The 24836-nt window shown below is 55.0% G+C and overlaps 3 protein-coding genes across 8 annotated transcripts in view; 2 read left to right on the top strand and 1 right to left on the bottom strand.

Annotated features, from left to right (window-relative positions):
* The first annotated feature begins 1094 nt into the window (after positions 1–1094).
* Positions 1095–3566, top strand: NR2C2AP (nuclear receptor 2C2 associated protein). Its single transcript, XM_060296941.2, has 5 exons — positions 1095–1508; positions 1702–1792; positions 2016–2121; positions 2194–2262; positions 2517–3566. The coding sequence occupies exons 1-5, from the start codon at positions 1471–1473 to the stop codon at positions 2633–2635; spliced, it is 423 nt and encodes a 140-aa protein (XP_060152924.1). The 5' UTR covers positions 1095–1470; the 3' UTR covers positions 2636–3566.
* RFXANK (regulatory factor X associated ankyrin containing protein) lies at positions 2680–7623 on the bottom strand. 3 transcript variants are annotated; one of them, XM_030880022.3, is made up of 9 exons: positions 7408–7622; positions 6704–6897; positions 5382–5462; positions 5176–5241; positions 4813–4913; positions 4507–4632; positions 4043–4109; positions 3551–3631; positions 2680–2915 (listed from the first exon to the last, which is right to left on the bottom strand). In XM_030880022.3, exons 2-9 carry the CDS (start codon positions 6888–6890, stop codon positions 2845–2847), a joined length of 780 nt encoding a protein of 259 aa, XP_030735882.1. In that variant the 5' UTR covers positions 6891–6897; positions 7408–7622; the 3' UTR covers positions 2680–2844. The 3 variants fall into 3 exon arrangements, with proteins under 3 accessions (XP_030735882.1, XP_030735883.1, XP_030735881.1); XM_030880021.3 differs by having other exon boundaries at positions 2681–2915; positions 5382–5465; XM_030880023.2 differs by lacking the exon at positions 3551–3631 and having other exon boundaries at positions 5382–5465; positions 7408–7623.
* Positions 7624–7734: 111 nt separating this feature from the next.
* Positions 7735–24836, top strand: part of LOC115865338 (BLOC-1-related complex subunit 8) — a 34583-nt gene continuing 17481 nt past the window's right edge. Inside the window, exons 1-6 of one of the 4 annotated variants that reach the window (XM_070045303.1) lie at positions 7805–8363; positions 11859–11971; positions 12434–12498; positions 15223–15333; positions 16820–16895; positions 18668–20643. In XM_070045303.1, coding sequence (XP_069901404.1) covers positions 8327–8363; positions 11859–11971; positions 12434–12498; positions 15223–15333; positions 16820–16853 — 360 coding nt within the window. In that variant the 5' untranslated portion in view covers positions 7805–8326 and the 3' untranslated portion in view covers positions 16854–16895; positions 18668–20643. Of the gene's footprint in view, positions 8364–11858; positions 11972–12433; positions 12499–15222; positions 16064–16819; positions 16896–18667; positions 20644–21600; positions 21850–24836 lie in introns of those variants that run through there. The other 3 variants (XM_030880028.3, XM_060296939.2, XM_030880027.3) reach the window with 3 other exon arrangements.

The raw sequence follows: 24836 nt of genomic DNA, 5'->3' as shown, positions 1-24836 counted from the left end.
TGGATCCCAGACCATTCAGTTAAAGCCAGGAACTGCAGCCTCCTGCCAGTGGCTGCTCTGTCTCAGAACCCTCCATTCATGCAGATTGGATGGGTGTGCTGCCCTTTTTCAAACACCTTCCGTGACTGCTTTAGGCCCAGCAGGATCTGGCTCCACATATTTTATTCAAATTCATGGTCTTTCATCCAGCTAGGCCTTTGCTTATGCTGTTCACCCTGTCTGCCCCGCCCCGCCCCCCAATTTTTCTCACCCTGGTGAATTCCTGCCCACCCATTAAAGTGCAGGACAATATCCCCTCTCCCAGGAAGCCCTCCCTCCAGGTAGACCCCCTGCTTCCCTAGCCCTATCTCTCCCCCTGGCTCAGCCCTGGCCCCATGGGTCTCTGAGTGTATGTGTCTAGTTCTGTCTTCCCCAGATTGGGAGATCTTCAGATATGGGGCTGGAACTGAGGCCTCTCACAGTCCTCAGAATCACTCAGTGCAGGGTTGGGCGGTGGGGAGTGGCAGTTGTTTAGTGAATCAGAGAACCAAACTTTTAGCCGTGTATCTGAGGTTTTGTATAATCTGGTTTGGCAAACTCCTCTTCATTCTTCAAAACCCACCTCACATTACCCCTCCTCCAAGAAGCCTGTCCCAGGCAGCATTTACTAAGAAGACAGATTTGGAAACCGGGCCTCCTGTGTTCCAGTGGGGACACGCGAGGCTGATAAAGACTTGCAGTACAGTACTCGCACCATCGTAGCCTCTTCCTCAACTCTTCCTTTGGCCTCTGGGAGGCAGTGAAATGCAGGGGTTCCCAGGCGGCAACTGCAATCAGAGAATGAATTCGGCCGAGTTCATTCTGCCGGTAGGATGGCATCATTATAAGAAGGCTCTCGGACACCGAAACTAGGGCTCTATACCCGCGGGCACCAAAGGACAGCTCCCCGCACACAGTGGACATACAATTGCTTTAGATGCCGGCCTTTTTCCTCCAGCTCCGAGGGATAGGCAATCACTGGACGAGGACCTTTTAAGAGGCGGGCGCTGAGGGGGCGGGGCTCAAACTAAACCGCGCCCCGGGAGCGGGGGCTGGGCGCGCCTGAGGCACTCTGCGCCTGCGCGGTGTTCACGCGGTTCCGGGTACTGATGTTGGTTTCCCAAGCTGTTTGCAGAGAAACTGAGGCACCGAGAGGGAGCGACTGCTCCCGAAACCCACAGGAAACCCGTTTCCCTTCCTTGGACCCACTGTGAAAGGCTTGGCCTCGGGTCATCGGCAGTGTCCCCGAAACTCCAAATTTTTCTGGCAAGGGGGTGGTCAAGGCGACATTTAGGACTGGAGTGACGGGGCAGTGACTGTTCTTGTGCCGTGCTACAGGTGAGGACGTGAAGACTCTGAGACTCTGAGCGTGAACAAGGTCGCGCTTTGGCGGCCGGATTTGAACCCGGACTGAGCCCAGCTCTTAGTCCTGCGAGGCTTTGTGGAACCGAGATGACCCACTCTTTGGTTTGTCCAGAGACAGTGAGCAGGTGAGAGCCCCGGGCGGGGGTGGGGTGTGAATGGCGGCGGGCAGTAGCGGACGGGGCCGTTGGCCTGGGATAGTCCCTCCCTAGTGGACAGAAATGGGGGAACCGGTGGCGAGGGAGGGGTGGGCCCAGTAGTGGGCGGGCCCTCGCCGCAGGGCTCAGCACCTCTCCACACGCCGATTCTGGTTGCCTCTAGGGTGAGTTCGGTGCTGAATCGTAACACTCGGCAGTTTGGAAAGAAGCACCTGTTCGACCAGGACGAGGAGACCTGCTGGAACTCGGACCAGGTGAGGCACCCTCTCCCTGGATCCTCCACCCCTAGTGTGAATCAGAATCAGGGGTCTGGGGCACCCTGAGAATTTGGGTGCACCCCAGCTGGACAGTTAGGTTGGCCAGGGAGGGAACCCGTGTTCACTGTGCTCCCCACCCACCATGGACTCTGTGACTGAGAGAGGCACAGCTGGGCTCTGAGTCTGGAGTGATCATGGACCTCTATTTCTCTGCTTCCAGGGCCCCTCCCAGTGGGTAATACTGGAGTTTCCCCAGCGCATCTGTGTCTCCCAGCTGCAGATCCAGTTCCAGGGGGGCTTTTCCAGTCGCCAGGGCCGCCTCGAAGGTACTGGAAGGCCCTGGAAGATGGGGGATTAGAGGGGGTATGCTGGCCTCACTGCTCCTTTCTCTGCTGCAGGTTCTCAGGGGAGTGAGGCTCTTAGCAAGATTGTGGACTTTTATCCTGAGGACAACAACTCGCTTCAGATATCCTGCCTCAGCCTCTGGGTGGGGTGGTCTGTGCCTCTGAAAGCTGTGGGCCCTGGCATGTGACCTCGAGCAACTGGCCTCTGGGTCTCCATTGCTTCACCTGTGAAATGGGCTGATGATAATCTGTTCTGTGTTAGAGTTTCAGAGGGACCCACAGTGTGCTGGGTCACCCAGCACATTTGTAGTACTTGAGCTGGGGCTGGTGGGTGGGAAAAGATAAGGCATCTGTTTCCCTTGACTGCCCTGCTTACACTTTCCCTGTGCCATCTGCTGAGGTGGACCGGCTGAAAGTGACATTTGAGGACACCACTGATTTCTTTGGCCGAGTGGTCATCTACCACCTGCGGGTGCTAGGGGAGAAGAAGGTGTGAGGCCACTGGGTGACTGCCTCCTCCAGGAAGTTCTCTGGGAAGCACACTGAAGTCCTTCAAGTTCTGCACAGAAGGTTTATTGGTTCCTCTTGGAAAGGGCCCCCTCCCACCGTCTGTCCAGGAGCTGCCTTTGAAGCCAGTTCTGGGTTCCCCCAGCTCTGGGTCGACCATTTTGTTCCCTGAGTGTCTGAGTCCCTGGCAGACGGCGTTCACTCAGGGGTGGCGGGCACCAGGTTGCTCTGGAAGAGTTTAAGGATGTGGTTCTCGATCACCTGTTGCACTGGAAACAGAACAGGGAAAAGGTGGGCCATGAACTTAACAGCGGCTGCAGAGGCACAGGCCAACCTGTACCTTCCCCTCAGGGTAAGAACAGGGGCCTCAGCCCTGGGACCTGGATGGAGGACCCATTTCATACACAGGGAAATCCAAGCCCTTGCCAGAGCACAGCTGGGAAGACAGAGGCCCCCCTCTTAGGAGCCTCTATTTCCCCTGAGTTTGTAAAGATGCATTTTTGGAGGCTTTTCAGAATTATAAAAATATTCCTTACCAAATAAAATTGTCCAATTGGAACTTTTATGAAAAGATGAGAGGGACTGTGAGGAATTACTTGTCTCAAATGGAATAAAACTCCTTCAAGGAAGGAGTGGGATATTTCCCACACACCCCCACATGACCCCAGGGGGTCAGTTCTGTTAGGATCCCCCCATTTTCTGAAGTGGGGAGTCAAACTGGGGTCTGCCTACAGCCCCTACTCATACCCACCTCTCACCGTGGAGGGGGCTGGGCTCCATGGCCATGTGAGCTGTGGCCCTCCTGGTATCCTCACCCTGCCAGGGGGCCTCCTTTGGGCCTCTCAGTGCCTACATGTCCCCCCATTATGGCCCCTGTCACTAGCCCCATGTGCCTCGGGCTGACCTTTCCTATATCCCAGGGCCACGGCGAGGTCCATTGGGGTGTAGCCAGAGTCTGCCTCAGTGGTGAGATCAGCTCCTCGGGCTGCAAAGCAGAGCAGACACTGCAGAGAGGGCTGGGCCTGGGGACCGGGAGCCCGGGTGGGGCACGGGGACTCGGGAGGTCCAGTGACTACCCACTGTGCAGCCACAGGTCTGCTGGTTGCTGTGTGGTCTTAGACAAGAGCCTGACCTCTCTGATGAATGTGGCCAATAGAATCTCCACCTCCGGGGTCTCTGAGGCACGCAGGGTGTGGGTTCTCAACCCAGTCGGCCAGATCCCTGTGCTATTCCTGCTACCTCCTGTCCCCACATCAATCCTCTGGGCAAAGCAGGCAGCAGCCACCCATCCCAAGAGCTGTTCAAGCAGAGCTCAGACCCTTCCCTGGCCCTCAGGATTCCTGCAGAGCCACGTGGGGCTCTAGGGCCCCTCAGGCTAGCCTCTACTCCTACTCACCCAGCAAGGCCTCCACGCACTTCACATGGTTCCCACGCACGGCATACAGAAGTGGTGTCCCTCCATTCTGTCAGGGACAGGGGTAGGGGGCAAGCAACACTATCTTTTCCAGATTCTCACGACACCCCACACCCACCAATTTAATATGGTTCCTCCTGCTTGTCACTAGGCCCATCTAGCTTCTCCTTTGGGCCTCAGCTTAGATGCCCCTTCTTCCAGGAAGCCCATCCTGACTTCCCTTGGCTCTACAGGCAGCCTCTGGGCTCTTGCAGCTAGCTGTCTGTGTATCTGCCAACATAGTGTTATTCACTATACCTGAGCTGTTTATGTGTCGGCTATCCCCGCCCCCCCAAAAAAAACTGGGAGCTCTGTGAGGCTTGGGGATGGGTCTGTCTTGCATTCTTAGCGCCCAGGGCCAGCCTGGTACCCTGTGAGGTGCCCAGGGCCAGTGGGTGGCACCTTACCCAGTCATAGATGTTGATGTCCACGTCGCGCTCCAGCAGCAGCCCTACAATGTCTGTGTAGCCACCTGTGCTGGCCAGTGACAGGGCGCTCTCCCGCTCTTTGGCCAGGATGTGGGGGTCGGCACCCTGGGGGGAAGAGAGGGGGACAGTGACAGAAGGGGGGGCAAAAGGAGGAGTGGGTGCATCCCCTGCAATCTTGGGGTCTCCATGTTAGCTCCATCTTACAGACACAGCACCAGCAGACTCAGCTGAGACCCTGGCCCGCCCTCGAGTCCCCAGGAAGCCCCCAGCTGGGCTGGGACGCACCCATTCAAGCAAGAAGCGGACGGTCTCGATCTCTCCAAAGGCGGAGGCCCAGATGAGGGGGGTGAAGCCTCGCTCGTCCGGCTTGTTGATGAGGTTGTCTCCTGGCAGGAGGGGGGTGGTACCACTGGGATGCACCCCTGCCCACTCTCCCCAATGCTGCAGAATTGGGGGCAGGGCAGGCAGCTGGGGTCAGATGTGGGGCGGGGAAGCATACATGTGGATGCACACACGGACATGCTCAGACACACGTACAGACACAGGTACACATGTGGAGACTCAGGTCATGTCAGCAGCCACATGCACCCACCAGCATGTGAGGTCACACAGGCACGGACACACCGGCACACGAGCGTGGGCACACACCTTTCCTCAGATGCTCCTTCAGTTGGCTCAGCTCCCCCTGGGCTGCGAGCTGGTGGATGGACAGGGCTGGGGGGCAGAGAGAGGTAGAGTCCTCACCTGTCCCATCTGAGCTCCATGCCCCAGTTTATTCCTTGTCCAAAGTTGCTCCTCTTAGCCCCTGCCAGCCCACTACTTCTCTCCCCCGTGGGGACCGGGGTCCCACTCACAGTCCAAGGTGGCCGGCAGGGCTGATACCTCATTCCCCCGCTGCCGGTTGGTGAGGGTCGTGGAGTGCTTTAGGGAGCTGCCTGCTGGGAGAGAGAGAAAGGGCCTCGGTTTCCCCTCATTCCCCAGTATGTCTTGGGCTTCAGACCAGACCCTGGGGGCTTGGAACTACCAGAGACAGTGCGTGGCTCCACTGTTCACTCACTCCATCCTCCCAGATACCCAGGGTGTGGATTTCTCCTCCGCCCCTGGCAAGATTCTGCACAAACGAGACAGTCCCTGCCCTCAAGGGGCCCATGGACAAGTTGGGGAGTCAGACAGAAATGGAGAAATAGAATGAGAGCTTAAGTTAAAATACGTGTTCAGGAGAAATGAAAAGCAGGTGGAAGGGGGTGGAAAGAAGGGAGGGCAGAGGGTGAGTCCCTTTTAAAGAAAATGGTCAGGGAGGGTCACTCCAAGGAGGTAACACCAAACGAGAGCTTGGCCAGTTGAAGAAACCTGGGGAGAGGTGTGGGAAGAGCATTTCACACAGGGAATGGTAGGGACGAAGGCCCCAGGGCAGCTGAGTTAGACATGTTCAAGGATTCCAGTCAAAAGAAACCCTTGGGTCCTTGATAAGTCAAACAGAATTATCATCTGACCCAGCAATTCCACTCCTAGGTATCTACCCCAAAGGGTTGAAATCATGTGTTCAGACAAAAACTTGTACACGCATGTTCACAACAGCACTATTCAGTCACTAAAAGGAGAACAACCCAAATGTCCATCAATGCATAAATGAATAAACTAAATGTGGTCCAGCCATACTGTGGAATGTCATTCAGCTATAAAAGGGATGAAGCACTGACACACCATACAATGTGGATGAACCTTGAAAACATCTTGCTGAGTGAAAGGAGCCAGAACGGGAAGGGCCACATGTTGTATGAACCCGTTTATATGAAATGTCCGGAACAGGCAAATCCATAGAAACAGAAAGCAGATTTTTGCTTCCCAAGGGCTGGAGGAGGGGAATGGGGAGTGACTGCTAATGGGTCTGGGGTTTTCCTCTGGGGGTGATGGAAATGTTCTAGGACTACATAGAGGTGGAAGTTATACATCATTGTGAATGTACTTACTGCCACTGAATTGTAAGCAATTCTGGTTAAAATGGTAACTTTTATGTTACGTGAATTTTACCACAATTTAAAAAAATAATAAGCAACCCCTCACAGGGTGGAGATGGAAGACACATCCAAGGACACAAAGACAGAAGTCCCATCTTGGGCCTGACATTCCACCGTTCTTGCATCCCAGAAGCAGGAGTCCAGGGTAAGTAGCCTACCTTGAGGTGAGGAGGTACCAGAATCTGGTTCAGGATTCCCAGGCTCCGGGGTGCAGGGGAAGAGACTGAGGACCACAGTGTCTGAGCCGTCAGGGGCCTCACCCCTGGGGTCTTCGGGGTCCCCAAATTCTGGGGTAGAAGGCTGCTGGATCAGGCTGAGATCCTCTGCAGGCTGGGTGGGCTCCATGGGGAAGCTGGTGGAAAGGCCAAACAGGGAGAGATGGCAATAATTATTGACAACTCATTAAATAGGCACTGACTGCATACCTGGCCTCACACAGTGAGGGTGGGTAAACTAAGACTCAGCCAGGAAATTAAAACCAGAGTCCAACTGCTTCTCAGGCCCACTCCTCCCCAACACCAGAGCACATACAATGCATTGCTTAAAAGCCCTGGATCAGGGGTCAGCCATCTGGGTTTGAATCCCTCCACTTATAGGCTGTGAAAACTTGGGCACATTACTTAATTTCTCTAAGCCTCAGTGTCTTCATTAGTAAAATGGGGGAAAGGAGGACTAAAAAAATCATGTCTGTAAATATCTAAGCAGGAGGCCTGATACACGGGCAGATCTTAAACGTCCGCTGTGTTTTTTTTTTTTTTTTTTTTTGAGGGGGGGAATCCCTAGAATGAGTGAGGGCTCAACAAAGATGTGATTGGTTGCATCCCACCCGCCCCTCCCAAGTCAATCCAGGAGGTCCACTCACCTCCAACGAGCCTCCTCTGTCACTCCACGCCGCAAGCCCGGGTCCCCCCAAACTTGGGGGCCCAACTCACAAACTTTTCTCTTCCAATTGATGTAATGGGTAGCAAAATGGAGCCTAGACCCTCTGCGCCCTGGCTTCTTCTGCCGGGACAGAGAGCAACTTGATACGCGACCGCTACCCACACCGCAGAGTGCCTCCACTGCGCCTGCGCGCCCCCGCCCCGCCGAAAGCGCGGAAGGGCTGGAGCTGTATGAGCTGTTTCTGGCCCTTTAAGGCTTGGGGGGCGTGGCTTCCGCTGGGGCAAGAGCTATGGAATTGCGCCTGCGCTTCCTCGTCCCCGCCGCTCGGGAGGGAGCCTAGTAGGAACGGGAGGGGTGGGCGGGGCCTCAGAGGGCTCTGAAGAGTTCCCTGACCTTCTCCTCCCTCACTCCCAATACCACCCACAGGTTTTCCCAGACGGAGCCAAGTGGCTCCACCTTCGGACAGACGGCGTCCCCGTCCATAACAATGTCTCCTGTGCGGTCCTGGGGGCTCAGGAGTGTGTGCAGGGATTTGGTGGCAGCAGAGAGGTACAAGAAGGGAGTTTATACGGCCCGAAGTGGGCACTGTGTGGAGTATTCCCCCAATATGCCCCCGGAAAAGGGGTTCGGTAAAGGAGGGCGCCCTTCCCCTGCCTGAGTGTCCCTCCTGGAGCTTCAAGGGGTTCCCGGCCCCTCTTCACCCACCTGCCGATTGCCTCTTTCCCCAGTTTCTAACTCACAGCCCTTCTCCTGTCTGGGTAGACTAAAGATCGAGGAGGGCAGGCCAATGAGTAGCGGAACTGGAGAAATGCGGTGCCCCAGTTTCCCAGGGATGGTTTAGGCAGCTGTCTCCACCCCAGACTTCCGGTTCCTGTCCTCGAAATAGGGCCGCAGCCACCATGGAGGAACCGGAGATGCAGCTCAAGGGAAAGAAAGGTGGTGTGGGGCCCCGGGCGGGCGGAGGGGTCAGGAACTCGCAAACGGGCGACCAGACTGGGGGCGAGAGGGGGCCAAGGCGCGGAGGGAGCGTTTGGGAGGTGTGAACTGCCACGAAATCGCGGCTCGGCCGCTGACTAGTTTTGAAACCTTTAGAAAGTCTCTGTGCCTCGATTTTGTCATCTGTAGAATGGAGAGTATAATAGACTCCCTCCCTCCCTCCCCCCATAAAATTGTTGTGATAATTCAGTAACTTGATAAATATTTTTAAATTTTATTTATTTATTTTTGGCTGTGTTGTGTCTTGGTTGCTGTGCGGGCTTTCTCTAGTTGCGGTGAGTGGGGGCTACTCTTACTTGCGGTGCGGAGGCTTCTCACTGCGGTGGCTTCTCTTGTTGCGGAGCACGGGCTCTAGGCGCGCGGGCTTCGGTAGTTGTGGCACACAGGCTCAGTAGTTGTGGCTCACGGGCTGTAGAGCGCAGGCTCAGTAGTTGTAAAACCCGTGCTTAGTTGCTCCGCGGCGTGTGGGATCTCCTCCGACCAGGGCTGGGACCCGTGTCTCCGGCATTGGCAAGGGGATTCTTAACCACTGCACCACCAGGGAAGCCCCCCAGGGAAGCCCCCAGTAATCTGATATCTGTAAAGCATTGGAAGAACGCATGGGGCGTGGCAGTTGCTGTGCGTATTGTTTCCTTTGTATTTATGCATTTGCATACGTTTACATCGACTTATCAAATATATGTAAATCACATAGTTACAAATTACAAAATGCCACAAGTTATTTTTAAAGTATAAATGTCTTTGATACTTTATTATATATGTTATTACTAGTTAATTTTTTCTTTTTTTTTTTTTTTTAACAAATTTATTTGTTTATCGTTTGTTTTTGGCTGTGCTACCCAGTTTGTGAAATCTCAGTTCCCCCACCAGGGATTGAACCCCGGGCCACAGCAGTGAAAGCCCGGAATCCTAACCACTAGGCTACCAGGCAACTCCCACTAGTTAATTATTTAGAAGTCACAAATACATGTAATTCCATATCCTTCATATTAGCACTGTGAGGTGTAAGCTACTGTGCTCATTTTCAAAACGAGGAGGCCTAAGAAGGTAAGAGGACACATAGTTTGGAGGTGGCAGGCTGGGCTCTGCCTGAGTCAGGACACCGTGGTGAGCTGGACAAACCCAAACTGGACAGACTCATAGACATCCTCCCTTGACTCCCAGACACACGTGGGTTCTCTCCCTTACAAACTACACTGCCCTGCACAATAGCATAGGGTCCATCTCTGTAACAAACCTTGAGGTGGGTACCTTTATCATTCCATTTTTGTATATGAGGAAACAGGCTCAGAGAAGCCCATGCCCTCACAAATCAAATTTTAGGTAAACATGTAACCTAATAAAGAATGAGAATTTTTACACCTGAAACTAACACAACATTGTAAATCAACTGTACTCCAATATAAAATTTAAGAAAAAAATAGAGTGAGATTTTAAGCATAAGGGAAATGAACAAAGTGCTGAGGCTGAGAGTGAAGGTGAAGGGACATCTGATTAAGCTTGGTGATTAGGGAAGGCCTTGCCCAGGAGGTGACATTTGAGCTGAGACATGAGGGATTAAGAGAAATGATGGTTGGGGGGGAGGGACGCAATGTCAGTGGTGGGATCAACAGGTATGAGGGCCCTGAGGTGGCAAAGTATTCAGAGCTGTGCTGCAGTACAGTAGCTACTGGTCACAGTACTTATGCATATTTAAATTAATTAAAGTTAGATAAAATTTAAAATTCAGTTTCTGAGTCACATCAGTCACATTTCAAGTGTTCAGTAGCCATATGTGACTAGTGGCTACCATATTGGGCAGTATAGATTATAGAAACTTTCCATCATCGCAGAAAGTTCTTTTCAACAGTGCCGAGTGTCCAAGGACCAGCTAGGAGGCCATTGTGCCTGGGGCAGTGGCTGAGGAGGGCAGAGGCGGGTAACAGCAGGTAGAACATACAGGGCCTTAAGGGCCATGTTAAGGAAGGCAGATTTAATTTCTGGCTGATGGGAGTGTTTCAACCAAGGGAAAGACATATCTGATATATTCTTTAGGAGCTCATGCCATCTGTTTTGTGGGGATTGGATTGTTGGCAGGAGTGGGCGCGGGGAGACCAGAGAGCAGCTGAGTTTGGCATCCAGGTGGGAGACAGCTATGTCTGGACCAGTGAGGGCAGTACAGTGTTAAGAATGGGTGAGTTCTGGGGCTTCCCTGGTGGCTCAGTGGTTGAGAGTCCACCTGCCGATGCAGGGGACACGAGTTCGTGCCCCGGTCCGGGAAGATCCCACATGCCGTGGAGCGGCTGGGCGCATGAGCCATGGCCGCTGAGCCTGCGCGTCCAGAGCCTGTGCTCTGCAATGGGAGAGGCCACAACGGTGAGAGGCCCACGTACAGCATAAAAAAAAAAAAAAAGAATGGGTGAGTTCTGAGCTTTGTTTTGCGACAGAACAAGCAGGGTCTGCTCATTGATGGGGTAGGAAGGGCAAGGACAACCAGCTGGCTGCTGTTTGTTGAAGCAGACCCTGGGATGAGGATTTGTGTGTAGTCAACCTACCAAGAGAACCCCACAGAGGAGAGGGGGCAAACAGGACAGGGCCGGGGAGGAAGCTGACCAAGGAGTGACCTCAGGTAAAATCCTGCAGAAAGAAGCCACAGTCTGTTCCCACAGGGGAGCTCACAGGGATGGGTCACACCTCTGAGTTGTTTCGACACACAGCACAGGACATGGGCTTTCCTACCCCTCGGTGGTCAGTCATGGCTGAGAGCCATCCACCCATGTAAACTTCCAGGCACTTTTGGGTCTGGTAGCCAGTGGGCATCTGAAGAAGAATCTTGGATTTTGTCACTGGGGTAAAAGGAATGTGAGTAGATCCGAGCAGGTGGTAGCAGTGTCCACTGTAAGTGGGTTTGGGAAGGGAAAGATCATGAATTCACTGGACACATTAATGTCATCAAGATTGAAGCCCTGCGCTCTAGAGCCCGCGAGCCACAACTACTGAGCCCACGTGCCACAACTACTGAAGCCCGTGCGCCTAGAGCCCGTGCTCCACAACAAGAGAAGCCACCTCGATGAGAAGCCCGCGCACTACAACGAAGAGTAGCCCCCCTGCTCGCCACAACTAGAGAAAGCCCGCACGCAGCAACGAAGACCCAACACAGCCATACATACATACATACATACATACATACATACATACATACATTTATTTAAAAAAAAAAGATTAAGGCCCTTTTGTGACTCCCAGATGGAGTTGTTCGGCCCTGCTGTGACCATCTCCTGCAACCCATCACCGGGGCCACAGGTGACCCAGCCACTGGGAGGGACACTGGATACTTCTCTTTACTCTGGCTGGACTCACGGGTTGAGCAACCAGGAGTCTGATGCTTTGTCTCCTTGACCCCCTGTCCCCCCTACCCTCCTGTCCCACTTTGCCGACTGTCGACCCTGGACCCAGTAACAGACAAGTTCACTGAGAGTGTCTACGTCCTGGCCAACGAGCCATCCGTGGCCCTGTACCGGCTGCAGGAGCACGTGCGCCGCTCTCTGCCTGAGCTGGCCCAGCATAAGGTGAGCCGTCCCTGCCCCAGCCACCGACCTCTCCCAGGGTCTGCACCTTGTGAGCTGGGGCCTACTCTGTTGGTGCAGGGGTCAAGGCTGGGACACCAGCAAGGAGGCACATGGTCACCAGCCGAGATAGGGGCTGGATGGACAGATCTGGGGCAGATTTGGAAGAAGGGGACAGCAGGGTCTGCATTAGTTGTGACCTGTGTGGTGAGAAGGAGGCAGCCGTGTGAGGGAAGGATGTGCCAGGCAGAGAGAACAGCCTGCTCAAAGGGCCTGAGCCATAGTCGCCATGTGTTCACAGAAGGCCCAGACTGATGAGGGGTGGGAGTGGCAGGAGGAAAGATCAGGGGCTGGAGGGGGCTGCTCTCTACAGCCATGGGGATTGGTGTTCGGGTGCTCCATCCCAGAGAGCTGGGAGGATGGAGGTCGCAGCCACCCCTGCTAACAGCCCCCAACCCCCTGCAGGCTGACATGCAGCGGTGGGAGGAGCAAAGCCAGGGAGCCATCTACACGGTGGAGTACGCCTGCAGGTGAGCGCCACAGCCTCCGCGCTGCCGCGGTCGCCCTGTTATGCCCCGGGTGTTCAGGGGCATCTCAGCCGGCTGCCCGTGAGCCTTGCCCTGCCTGAGTAGAGGCATGCGGATCTGGACTCACCTGGCCACAGGGCAAAATTCCAGCCCAGACCTGTGCTTCTCGCTATTTGCTGGCTTCTTCTGGCCCTCAGCCCCTCCCCATCTGTCACAGGAGGGGCTGATAAGGACTCCAGGAGGTGCCTCAAGGGGCCAATGTTTCCCACCCACAGTTGGGGACCACAGACTGGCTGGTGGGGTGGATGGCAGCTGGGGGGAGGGCCAAAACATGAACATGACTGTTTATTTTTTAATGTTTATTTCTTTTCAATTTTTTATCTTGTGGTTAAGATGCAAATTCATCATCTTAACCATTTTTAAGTGTACAGTTCAGTGGTATTAAATACACTCATAATGCTGTGCAACTATCCCCACCATCCGTCTCCAGAATTCTTTTCATCTTGCAAAACTGCAACTCTGTCCCCATTAAACACTAACTCCCTGTTTCCCGCCCCCCATTCCTGGCACCCACCATTCTGCTTTCTGTCGAAGAATCTGACTATTCTAGGAACCTCACATAGGTGGAATCATACAGTATTTGTCTTTCTGAGACCAACTTCTTTCACTTACTGTAATGACTTCAAGGTTCATCCATGTTGTAGCATGTGTCAGAATTTCCTTTTTTAGGGCTGAGTAATATTCTGTCATATGGATGGACCACATTTTGTTTATCCATTCATCTGTTGATGGACATCTGGGTTGCTTCCATGTTTTGGCTACTATGAATAAAGCTTCTGTGACCGTGGATATACCATTTATTATTTTTGTTTGTTTAACTTTCTCTAAATACCCAGATTTTTTAACCCCAAGTGAAAGACGTGCCTGAGAATAAAAAGCAGTAGTTGGTGTTTCTTCCCATTGTTGCAGCTTTGCCAGCCTTGCCTCCTGTGCTCCTGTTGGTTCTGTTCCCCATGACTGTATTTCATGACCTGGCTTGTTCCGTTTGCTTTAGGAGTTGGCGACTTTAATTAGGAGTGCTGTTTGCCCCTGGCTTGGGCTGTGGGTTGTTTTGGTGGAGGCTGGATACTCCCCAGCAGCTCTCGTCCGTGGCACTGTGCGGTTTGCCTGCCTGTTTCTGTTGTGTGGGCAAAGGTTCCTTGACAGGAAGTCGTGCTGCTGGGAGTTCTGCCTTCACCAGCCTTGGCCCTTCCGCTGGGACGGGAGGGTGACCCAGACAGATGGCATCTTCCTGAGGATGGTGGTCACAGACACCCTCCTTAGCTCCAGGAAGAGTAGAAAAGAAATGGGAGTTTTTCTCGCAGCTGCTGAATAGTTCCCAGACAGCCCAGAGTTCATCAGAAAGGTCCAGGTTCAAGGAATAACAAATCAGTCTGTACTTTCTCCCAGTTCCTCTAGCCGTGCTATCCAGTGCAGGAGCCCGGATCCCAGGTGGCTGTTTACACTTAAATTTTAATGAAATACAATGGAAGATTCAGCTCCTCAGTCTCATGAACCATATTTCAAGTGCTTAGCAGCCCTAGGCTAGGCAGGGGGCCAGTCTGCTCCGAGCTCTGAGCACTTCTCTTTAGTGAGATGTGAATTTCTCTAATGCTGAAAGACTGTTTCCTTTACGGACATGAAAGTGCCCTTTTAGTTGTCTAAATGCTTTACGCAGCATTAATGGTGTAAAACTGAAAGATGTTAAAATGGTATATTGGTTGGGGTGAACTATTCAGTAGTGAGCTTACGTTAGATAGCTTTTTTTTTTTGCGGTACGCGGGCCTCTCACTGTTGTGGCCTCTCCCGTTGCGGAGCACAGGCTCCGGACGCGCAGGCCCAGCGGCCATGGCTCACGGGCCCAGCCGCTTGACGGCATGTGGGATCTTCCCAGACCAGGGCACGAACCCATGTCCCCTGCATCGGCAGGTGGACGCTCAACCACTGCGCCACCGGGGAAGCCCTAGATAGCTTTTTATCAAGGTGGACGGGCACTAGGAAAGCTGACTACATTTGGTGGTGTCAGATGAGCAAGTTAACGGAGCGGCAACAGCCGACGCTCCTGCCTTTTGATCTCATAGCCATAAGCAGGTCCCTGACTGATAATAAATGGGAGTGATTTCTTTGTCTTTAACAGGACTTTAAAACGACCCTCTTATTTTTACTGCAGGTGTTGTTGCACAGGCAACTTTCTGGCGTTAGCAAGGCCCCACGTGGCTTGGGGAATATGTTCCTGTAGTGCTGTTGGAAGGGACATTTTCATTAGGCATCCATCAGTGTAGCTTCAACACCAGAGCTTAGCACAGCTTTGCAGTAGTGCCCCGCTAATGGCGATGAGTCTAAACTCACCTCTAGAGCTTTTCACAGTCCAGTTGACAAGCTTCCTTCAGAGGCAGGAATAGGTTACCTAAGAGGAAAGCAAGATATTTTTGAGGTCACTTTTGCGTGCTTATAGCTTCTTCAAAGCATTAGATAGTCTAGCAGCCGTTAAGCAAAAGTTGCATGTTGCCATCCAGTGCTCTGTTGCATAGGGAAGTCTAATCTTTAAGCCCACAGTGAGCCCTCAGGGAGGCCCATGGAATCCTCCAGGTGCCTGATGAGTGCTGGCCCGCACAGGCATCCGCTGAGCTCTGGTTGGGGGGCAAAGAGAGCGTGGTGCCGCTGACTGGATCCATCCTCCCATTTCAGCGCCGTGAAGAACCTTGTCGACAGCAGCGTCTACTTCCGCAGCGTGGAGGGCCTCCTCAAACAGGCCATCAGCATCCGAGACCACATGAACGCCACAGCCCAGGGCCACAGGTAGTTCCTGGGACCGCCCGCCCCTGCTGCTCTCAGCCTCCTTGCTGTAAGGACCTTCGCTGCTCAGCCAGGAACTACCACTTCTCGCTCCTGAGACAACTCCCTCTCTTCATCTCATGGTGGCCAGTGACTTCCTTTCATCCTTTGGCGTCTGTAGTGGGAGAGTTCAGTCACTCGGCACCCAGCTCCTGAGCTCTGCTGTGTGCCTGGCCCTGGGCTGGGTGCTGGGGACACGGTAGTGACCAAGAAAGGTGTGCTCGTGGCCTCACGGGGAGACACACAGCAACCAGGTAAACACGGAACACACAAGAACATTTCAGACACATGTGAAGGAGGAAAGGGCTGTGGGGGGCCTCTCTGGGGAGACGGCAGAGGTGTGAGCAGAGGCTTGAACAACCTGCAGACAGAGATGACCCGGGGTTGGTGCTCCAGGCACGTCAGTGGCAGGGCAAAGGCCCGGGGCCTGGTGAGCTGGGTGTGTTGGAGGAACATCTGAGGCGGGTGTGGCTGCAGTGGGTGAGCGAAAGGGAGACGGGTTCAGGGGGTGGGCAGGGGCCTCGAGGGCAGCTGGGAGGGCGCCCGGAGCTGAAAGAGGCTTTGAGCCAATGACCAGACGGTCTAAAAATGAAAACTACTTACAGTTCTTACATACCGGGGAGAGAGTTTTTGGAGAAGTAGCTCTTTTTGTTTTGGTTTTCATTATAACTTAATAAACACACATGTAAACACATGCACACGTGCTATAAGCCATCACTCGAGCTTGAGATGTGTCTGGCTCCTTCAGTGTGGGGTTCTGGTATGCCTGTCCCCGACCAGGCACTTAGAAAGAAAAAAAACTGTGTTGCTGCCTGTGATAATTGAGACAAAAGAACTGTCAAAACCAAAAAAGCCTTAAAAACAAAAAACAAGCAACAACAAAAACCAAAAAGGCCTTGCAAATGTGTAAGAAGGGATGTGCAGCAACCTGCCCTCTGAGGGTAGCGTGAGAGGGGTTCATGATGGTTCCCCTGCACCAAATAACCATCTGGCTCTGGCTGCTCTGGCCCGGGTGGGTGACAGCCATTGGGACTGGAGTTCACTGCGTCAAGCCTTGCACAGTGCCATACACACAGTAGGGCCTCAAAAACCATAGCTTTTACTTTTAACTCAGTTTCCCAGCTGCTTCCAGAAGCCCTGCTTCTGCCTGCTGTTGCGAAAATGCACCGTGCTTCTGAAAGGCACCAGTAGCAGCTTGCGTAGTAGCTACTAACCTGCTATTGCGTCTCTTTGCAAGCCCTGGGGGTTTGAAGCTCCCAGTCCTACGTGAGGCCCAGGCACGACCTCTGAAGTGGGTCGCTGGTCCCATTTTTACAGAGGATGCCCTGAAGGCTCAGGCCAGGGGTCTTGGGGGACTGGAGTGTGACCCCAATGCACAATCCAGCCTAGCCGAGCAGGCCTCATGGCCTCTGACCTCAGCCTCATGGACGCTGCACATGTTTTGTTCCAGCCCCGAGGAACCGCCCCCGCCCTCTTCAGCCTGATCCCGGAAGAGACTTGGAGGTGCTTTGGCCCCTCTGACTCAGGTCAGTGCCAAGTGGGGCCAGAAGCCTCTCTGTGCTCCTTGCTCTGAACTAACCCATGTTCTCGGCATCCAAGAACGGACCTACTTGACTAACCACTCGAGTTTTCTCCCTAGGCTTGTAGGGTGGTTTCATCCGTGGGAGGATAGAGGGTAGGGGCACCTGTGCCCTCTGCTGCTCAGGGCTGTTGTCAGCCCATCTCCCTTGTGCTTTCTCTGTCATCTTCCTGCCCCTTATCCAGGCCACAGGCCCTGTCCTGATCCCAAGGACCCCTGCCCCCCAAGACAGAGGGGAGCCCCATTTTCCATACCCTTCCACATGCCAGCTGCTTGCTTTACCCAAACACATTGTCTCAGGCAGAGCCCAGCAAGACTGTTATCCACCCAGCTCTGGAATCTTCATTCTACTGCTGACCTGCTGTGTGACCCTGAGCAAGTCCCTCCTCACTCTGGTCTCTGCTTTTCCCTTCTGTCAGAGTGCTCATTAGGCGCATCTGCATAGAGTGATGTGTATTGTAGCAGTCAGCTACTGCTGCATGACAAACTATCCCAAAACTTAGTGGCTTATGACACCAATCATTCGCCTGCTTACGGTCGTGCAGTTTGGGTTGGACTCAGCCGGGCAGTTTTGCTGGGCCCACCTGGCTGCTACCTGTGGCTCTTGTGGGAGCTTGATGGGGCCAGAGAGTCAGAAGTAGCCTCACATCTGGCCCTTGACCAGTGCTGTCTGCTGCTGGTGGGGAGGGGGGTGTCTGGTCCTCCACGTGGCCTCTCCAGCAGGACAGCCCAAGCTTCTCCTGGTGGTTGGGCGCCCGGTGTGCACGTGTTCATCCAGCCTTCCCTTGCTTCAGTTATGGCTGTCCCATTGGTCAAGGCCAGTCACGTGACCAGGACCAGATGGGCGAGGACTGCAGGAGGGCTTCAGTACTGGGAGGTGTGGTTGACCATCTGAGGAGAGCATGGCACCAAGAAAGGCCTAGTGTCTTGTTATTCTGTGCTCATGCAGGGCAGACACAGGCAGATTGGAGGTACCCAAGGGACTGACTGTGCCCGCAGCTTGTGTAGCTCTCACAGCCCCCTGCTCATTTGCTGTGATTGTGCTCTGTGCTGTGGAGGTCTTCTCAGAGGGTCAAGGAAGGCATGGCAGGGGACAGAGCCCCCACAACTCCTAGAGCAGCAGCCCCGAGAGCCAAGAGGCAGCAGAGTTCATGGGTGTGCAGTCAGAGTTCTTATCGGGCACTTGCTATGTGACAGGCTTAGCTCTGGGCATCGGGGTGATGAGGAATCCCACAGACTGTGGGGTCACTTGGGGGACATCTGGGAGGGCCTGGAGCAAGAGGGGCTGCCAAGGGGGTCAGCAACCCACCCCATTTCCCCACCCATTGTTGCCCACCAGTCTGGACCCACACCCCAAAATCTCCCCCATCCTATCCCCTGTGCCCTGGTGCCTCCCACCCTCAAGCCTCAAAGATGCTGCCCTCTCCACCCGTCCACAGTCAGTGTGTTTCTCCTGCTCCTGCCTGGAGCCTCCAGGCAAGGCGTGAACATCCTGGGTCATCTGCCGTTTTACTGCTACTGCCGCGCCCCCTCAGAACAAACTGCTCTGTGGCTCCGCCCGATCCCACCTGTGTACCTACAGACCCTGCTCTGCTCCCCAGAATTGCCGCCCCACTCCCTACCTCGGAGCCTCCACTCCCACTTCTCCCCAGACTGCCCCCCCCAAGGGTTGTAGGTGACCTTCACAGGATCAAGTCCTGGCCTCCCCTGCTTCTCCAGGCCCCGGGCTCTACACACAGCCTCATTTTACAGAAGAGGAAACTGAGGCTCAGAGAGGCGAGTGACTGGAAATGCCAGGATTCACACCCAGACCCTCTAACTCCCAGTGCTTCACCTCTTCCCTCAGCCTTGCCCAGGATTTTCCTCAGACGCCACCTCATCAGGGCTACCCTGCAGCCCTAGGGGTCTCTCAGACCTCGCCTTGACTCACCTCTTGCCCCCCAGCCCAACCAAAGCTTGGACCCTTGGACACAGCCTTGTGGGACTTGGCAGGGACAGAAGACCAAGTAAGTGTGGCCAGCGCATTCCTCTTGCTCTTGCCTGGAGCCTCTGGGCCAGCCATGAATGTCCTGAGACGAGGCTTTGCTGCCTCTGGATTCTTACCCGCCCCCACTGGCCATGGACACGGCCATGGCCCCTCGGACCAGTAACTGCCACCATGACAGTCCTGAACATGCACCTGCTGTGTGCCCAGATCTGTGCTGGAGGCTTCACAAGGGTCATCTTTCATCCTCAGACAGCCCTATCAGGCAGGTGTCACCCAAATGCAGAAGGGAAAAGAGAAGCTCCAAGAGGTGGCATTGTTTGTGCGCGATCACACAGAGAAGAGTAGACCCCGGCCTAGTTTGGTCCCAGCCCTGCCTCTGACATGCTGTGTGACATGGGTCTGGCACCGACCCTCCCTGGTGCTACCTTTCTCCATCTCAACAAGGAAGGCTGGACTGGACCTTCTCTACAGGCTGAGGCAGGCATTCGTGTACCTGCCTGCCTGGACTGCATTCTGCCTCGAGCAGAAATGCCCACCTCAGGCTCAGACCATAAGGAGAAGCCACCCTAACTCCAGGGGTGGATGTGGGACCCTGGCCTGGCTAGTCAGAGCCCCCCATCTCCCAGGTCACAGTGATTGGTTTGAGATGGGCATGCGATCCAATGAGAGATCTTCCCTGAGGATTTTGCTGGAAAAGTACCATCTTCCTTCTGGGGTTGGTGAGCTCGGCAGATGGACCAGGGGACCTGAGAACATTGCCTGGGGCCCTGGATCCAGCTGTACCTGACACTAGAAAATCTCAATTCTTCAGTTTCATGAGTCCCTAAAATTACTGTATTTGCCAAAATTGCTTTGAGTCTGTTTCTGCTGACTTGAGAAGAGCCCACGCTGATCTGATCCCTGCGAATTCCAAGCCTGGGAGATCATGGCCCATGGTTTGTACACCTCCGAGGCCAGCTGTGTGCCAACAAAGTGCCCAGCAAAATGTATAAAGAAGGGCAGAATTGAGTTGTCGAGGTTAGAGCCAGGGTGGGTCCCAGGCTCACTGCTCTGGGAGGATCCCCCAGTTTGGCCCAGAGAAGTGGTTGGGCGAGAGGGGTGGCAAAAGCCAAGGGCACCCTAGGGTAGACAGAGAGGGTCCTGGTGGGGTATCAGGGCTGTGGAGGGGCCTGAGGGCTTGGGAGGAGGTTCAGGAACACAGGAGGTATTAATAATTGCATCCCACCACCAGGAACCAGGGTCAGCCCTCTCTCACCTCTCCTAGGGTGTACTGGGGGCCTGTGTGCTACCATCATGCCTTCCCCCTGCCCCAGCTCAGTTGAGGGGGAGGGAAGAGCCTCAGGTTCACACTGTTTTAGGCCCTGCCTGGTGTGTAACCCCCACAGAGTCACCCTCCCTCTCCACCCACTCTGAAGGCACCTCTCGTCCATCTCTCCTCCTGCCATGCAGCCATGTATCCATCATTGACGGTTCTCTCTGAGCTAGGCCCTGCCTGCCCAGGGGATGCCCTGGTGAGCCAGACAGACCAACCCTGGCTCCAGCGCTCAGACCCGCTGGACAGACAGGCAGCTAAGTGAGGTAACTGCATGTATCTCAGAGGCAGCCTTGGATGGCTCAGGCGCTGTGAGTTAGTGGGGGGCAGTCATGAGGTGCCCTAGACCTTCCGAGGGCTCCCTGTCACCCACGGCCCCTGAACATGACCTTAGCCAGTACTCTCAAAGAGGTTTGTGCAGGACTGTGGGTTGTTAGATGCCCCACCACCCCAAATCCTGGGGCTCACGGAGATGCTGGTTATTTGCTCCGCGTGGACGGCTCGCCTTTCAAGCCGGGCGAACGTCCGTCCCCTGCCGGCCGCAAGGGGGCGCGAGAGGCAAAGCCTTGGCCGGGCACTCCGCCACCAAGCTGTTCTTAGCCCCTGATTCAAGCCCCCGTCCCCAGTCTTGGCCGATCCTGAAGGGTGCATCGTGACCCTCCGTCCTTTTTCACTTCATACGTTCTTGCTTCCATTTTCTAGAAAGCGAACTAAGGCTCTGCAAGGCCAGATTACGCAGCAACACCTCGCATCTGCCTCGACGCTCTGGCCGACTTACCCCCTCCCCCCCCCGCCCGGAGTGAAGGGTGTGGGCATGCCCAGACCTAGCTCGCTAAGACTTGCTCCCAGAAATAGGTGGGCAGCCAGGAGAGCGACAGGGAACTCTCCGTGCTACGGGGCATTCAAGTAGGGAGCCTAGCACCCACGGGTGGGGGTAACCTGGAAGGGCTCCCTGGGTTAAGTGTTGGAACTGTCCCCCCCACCCTCCACCAGTCTCCTTCAAATTTGTGGATGGAGTAAAAGGAGGCCCGGGAGGGCGGTGACTTGTCTCCAGTTGGTCCACAGTGGTCAGGATGGGAATCAGACTTGAGTTTTGGCTTTTTGTTCTTAGCCCCTGGTTTTTTTTTGTTTTTTTTTTTGCTGTACGCGGGTCTCTCACTGTTGTGGCCTCTCCCGTTGCGGAGTACAGGCTCCGGACGCGCAGGCTCAGCGGCCATGGCTCACGGGCCCAGCCGCTCCGCGGCATGTGGGATCTTCCCGGACCGGGGCATGAACCCGTGTCCCCTGCATCGGCAGGCGGACTCTCAAACACTGTGCCACCAGGGAAGCCCCAAGTCCTAGTTTTTATTTCAGGCCTGCTCTGTACTCTGAGGGTCCTGCCCCTGGGAAGCCCCTTCCTGGCCCCTGCCTCATCCCCCAGCAAGGCCTCTGGATGCCCCAAGATTGGTCCGCATGCCCCTACGCTACTCAGACCCTCTCCAGGACTCCAGTTCTTCAAGAAACCCATGGAAACACCCCTATTGTGCTACCACAACACACGGCCCAGGCTCCGGGAGACAGAGCTGGACAGAGACATTTCTAAACCACGGGGTCAGCGCTCAGGTAGAAGGAGGGATGGGGGTGTCAGAACAACAGATGGGAGGGGGGATAGGTAAGGCTTTTGGAGGAGGAGGGGGCATTGGAGGCCGACCTTGAAACGCTTCTCCCCCCCCAGAGGAGAGACTACTATTGTCCCCACTTTTCACATGAGCAAACAGGCTCAGAGGGGTGAAGTGACTGGCCTGAGGTCACACAGCGAGTGGGAGTCAGAGCTGGGATGGGAACCCAGGGTCCTCGAACCCTGAAGCCCTACCCATTGGACCACACTGTCCTTGCCATGGAGGATCCTTCAAAGGCTTCCCCTGTTGACATTCTGGGAGAGGATCTGGAGAGGGGGACTTGGGGGGAGCAGCTTCTACACCTCCTCACCTTCCCATCCCTGTCTCTACCTTCCCCGTCTTCCAGGCCCCTTTCCCAGATCTTCCTCTCTGGCCTTTTCCATTCCCTTCTCCCCCGAAATCTCCCTTTCAACCCCCCAACCTCTTACTCCAGCACCTAAGAGTGTCCCCTCATCTGAGAAGACTGAGGTCGAGACTCTTGATTGGCCCAGTGGGGGGTGTGGGTCCACATGGGGTAACACAGCCAGCGATGGGGGAGGGTATAGGACAGGAACAGGGGTAAAGGCAGAAAGAAGGAGCCATTATAGGAAACGGTGTGAATGATAGAAGATGGTATGGACCGGAATGGGAAGGGTGTTTCCACCATGAGTGGTGGAAGGAGACAATGTGGCAGGGGCAGGAACACAGGAGCAAGCCCCAGTGGTGAGGGGGCAAGAGGTGTGGCCCATAGTGGGCAACCCCAGCTGGCCCAGCCTGGGCTGCTCCTAGAGCTGCTCCAGCTGCCGCCCCCACGTAACCAGAGCCTGCTTGTTGCATCAGAGGCAGGCAGGCAGTCTTGGGTAAACAGAGCAGCTCTCGAGGGCCCCAGGCCTCCCCAGCCACCTCCACACTCCCCAAGCCTTGTTCTGTGCCTTTGAGCCCAGGCAGAAGCCCCCAACCTGGCCTAGGCCCTGGTGTGTTCTTGGGACACCTGAGTGTCTGGTGTTGGACACTGAAGGGCAGCAAAGACGGGGTGGGAGAGGCAGGAACCCTGATCCCCACCTTTATGACACAGTGTGAACCCTAGTTTTTTTGGTCCAAAGAGAAATCTATGCCCAGGCTGGGGGTCCAAACTGCCCATGTCACAGATGGGGAAACTGAGGTGTGGGGAGAGGCAGGGTCTCTGTTCCCTTCTTCAGTGTCCCCCACATACTAATATCTCCACATATTCTCCCCTGAGTGGTCCAATCACCTCCTGTTGTCTTCTTAGAAGGTGGACACCAGGCAGCCATTGCAACCCACCTACTCTCCCCTTTCATCTGCCCCAGTGGACCCCCTCCCCCATCTCCAAGCCTCTCTTTGGGTGCCCAGCTCAATCTACTTCCACTCACTGCTCTGGCTTCATCTTCCCCCACCAAAGAATGTTCTGCACTCTTTCTCTGAACCTTTGCAAGTCCTGTTCCCTCTTCTTCTACCAGTGGCAAACTCCTACTCATGCTTCAAGGCCCAGTATAAATGCTCCACCCCTCTTTGGGGGAAGCCCTCCCTGACCCCTCTGGCCCAGTTCTGATCCCACAGGGATAGGGAGTATGTGGTAGCTCTGCCTCCTTCAGACTGGGGGCTTCTCCAGGATTGCCCAGTCAAAAGTCATCTTCATCCTGTAATTCTTTCCACCTCGATTCACTCATTAATCCTGCTCTGATCCCCCTCTGGGCCTGGACCTGTGCTGGGTGGTGCTGGGATCCCAGGGAGGGGGTCCAGTCCTGGAAGCTGACCTTTGAAGTGGAGGAGGGCGCCCAGCCACCGAGGGGTCTGTTACCCTCCTGTCGAAGTACGTGGGTCACACATTCAGCTGCAGGAGGCACACAGCTGGGCGAGGTCCCTCAGCGACCCTAGAGCCCCTCTCTGCAGTCCCTCCATTTGGGTGAGAGCAAGGGTCAGGGTTGGCTTCGAGAAAGTCTCGGTGCCTGGGGCCTCAGGTCCCGGGTCGGAGTTACATTTCACTCAGTTTGAAGTTAGTCCAGAGTAGGAGATAGCAGGGGGTTACAGACAGGGTCCGAATTAGGGTCAGGCTCAGCAGGTCAGGGTCGCCCACTGACATCGGGGGAAGCCTGGCAGGTCTGAACCAGCTCCCTCCCGGGCCCCCCTCCCTCATTATACTATTCCCCACCTCAGAGTCTTCCCGCGTCTGAGTCCCGGGCCCCAGAACTCCCGGGACCCGGCCACGCCCGAGTGCCCGTCCGTCGCAGCCCGTGGCACGCCCTCTATGCAAATTTAAGCCCCGCCCAATCAGCTCCCGGGGGCGGGGCCGCCCACTCCGAAGGCCCCTGCGGCTGCCGGGCGCTCGGGGTTCTGAGCTGCTTCCTCCAGGTCGGTGCGCGAGCGTCCAAGGGTCCAGGTGTAGCAGGTGCGTGTTGCGTTGGGCCGAGGTTTTTGCGGTGTCCTTTGAATGGCATCTGTGGGCTGGGTTGAGTTTGAAAGTCCGAATGTCCTGCTGTACGAGGGAGAGTTGTGTCTAAGAGGTGTGCAGTCCTAAGATTGTGAGTTTGAGAGGTTATGTGTCCTGGATTTGTGTGTCCAAAGGGTATGTGTCCAAGGGGTGTGAGTCTGAGGGTTGTGTTCGGGGGGTGGGGCGGTCAAGGGTTGTGGTTCTGAGAGGTTGTGTGTCTGAAAGGGTGAGTGTCCCAGGGGTTGCATGTCTAGGAGTTATGTCTGAAGGAGTGTGTGTCATGTCTGAGGGGTTGTGTGTCCAAAAGGCATGTGTCTGAGGGTTGTGTCAGTTGGGGAATTGTGAGTCCAAAGTTGTGGTGCCATGAGCCCCTGGTATGCGACTGTGAGTTACAGTGGTCCCCTTTCCTGGGTCACATCCCTTTGTGCATCCTGGAGCCCCCTGTGCACAACCACGACCCCATGCCTTCCTGCTGTCGGTGTGCCCTTGTGTGTCGCGGCCCC

This window comes from Globicephala melas, chromosome 3 (genome assembly GCF_963455315.2).
Source record: "Globicephala melas chromosome 3, mGloMel1.2, whole genome shotgun sequence".
NCBI lineage: Eukaryota > Metazoa > Chordata > Mammalia > Artiodactyla > Delphinidae > Globicephala > Globicephala melas.
This window is presented reverse-complemented; position numbering and strand designations above follow the sequence as displayed.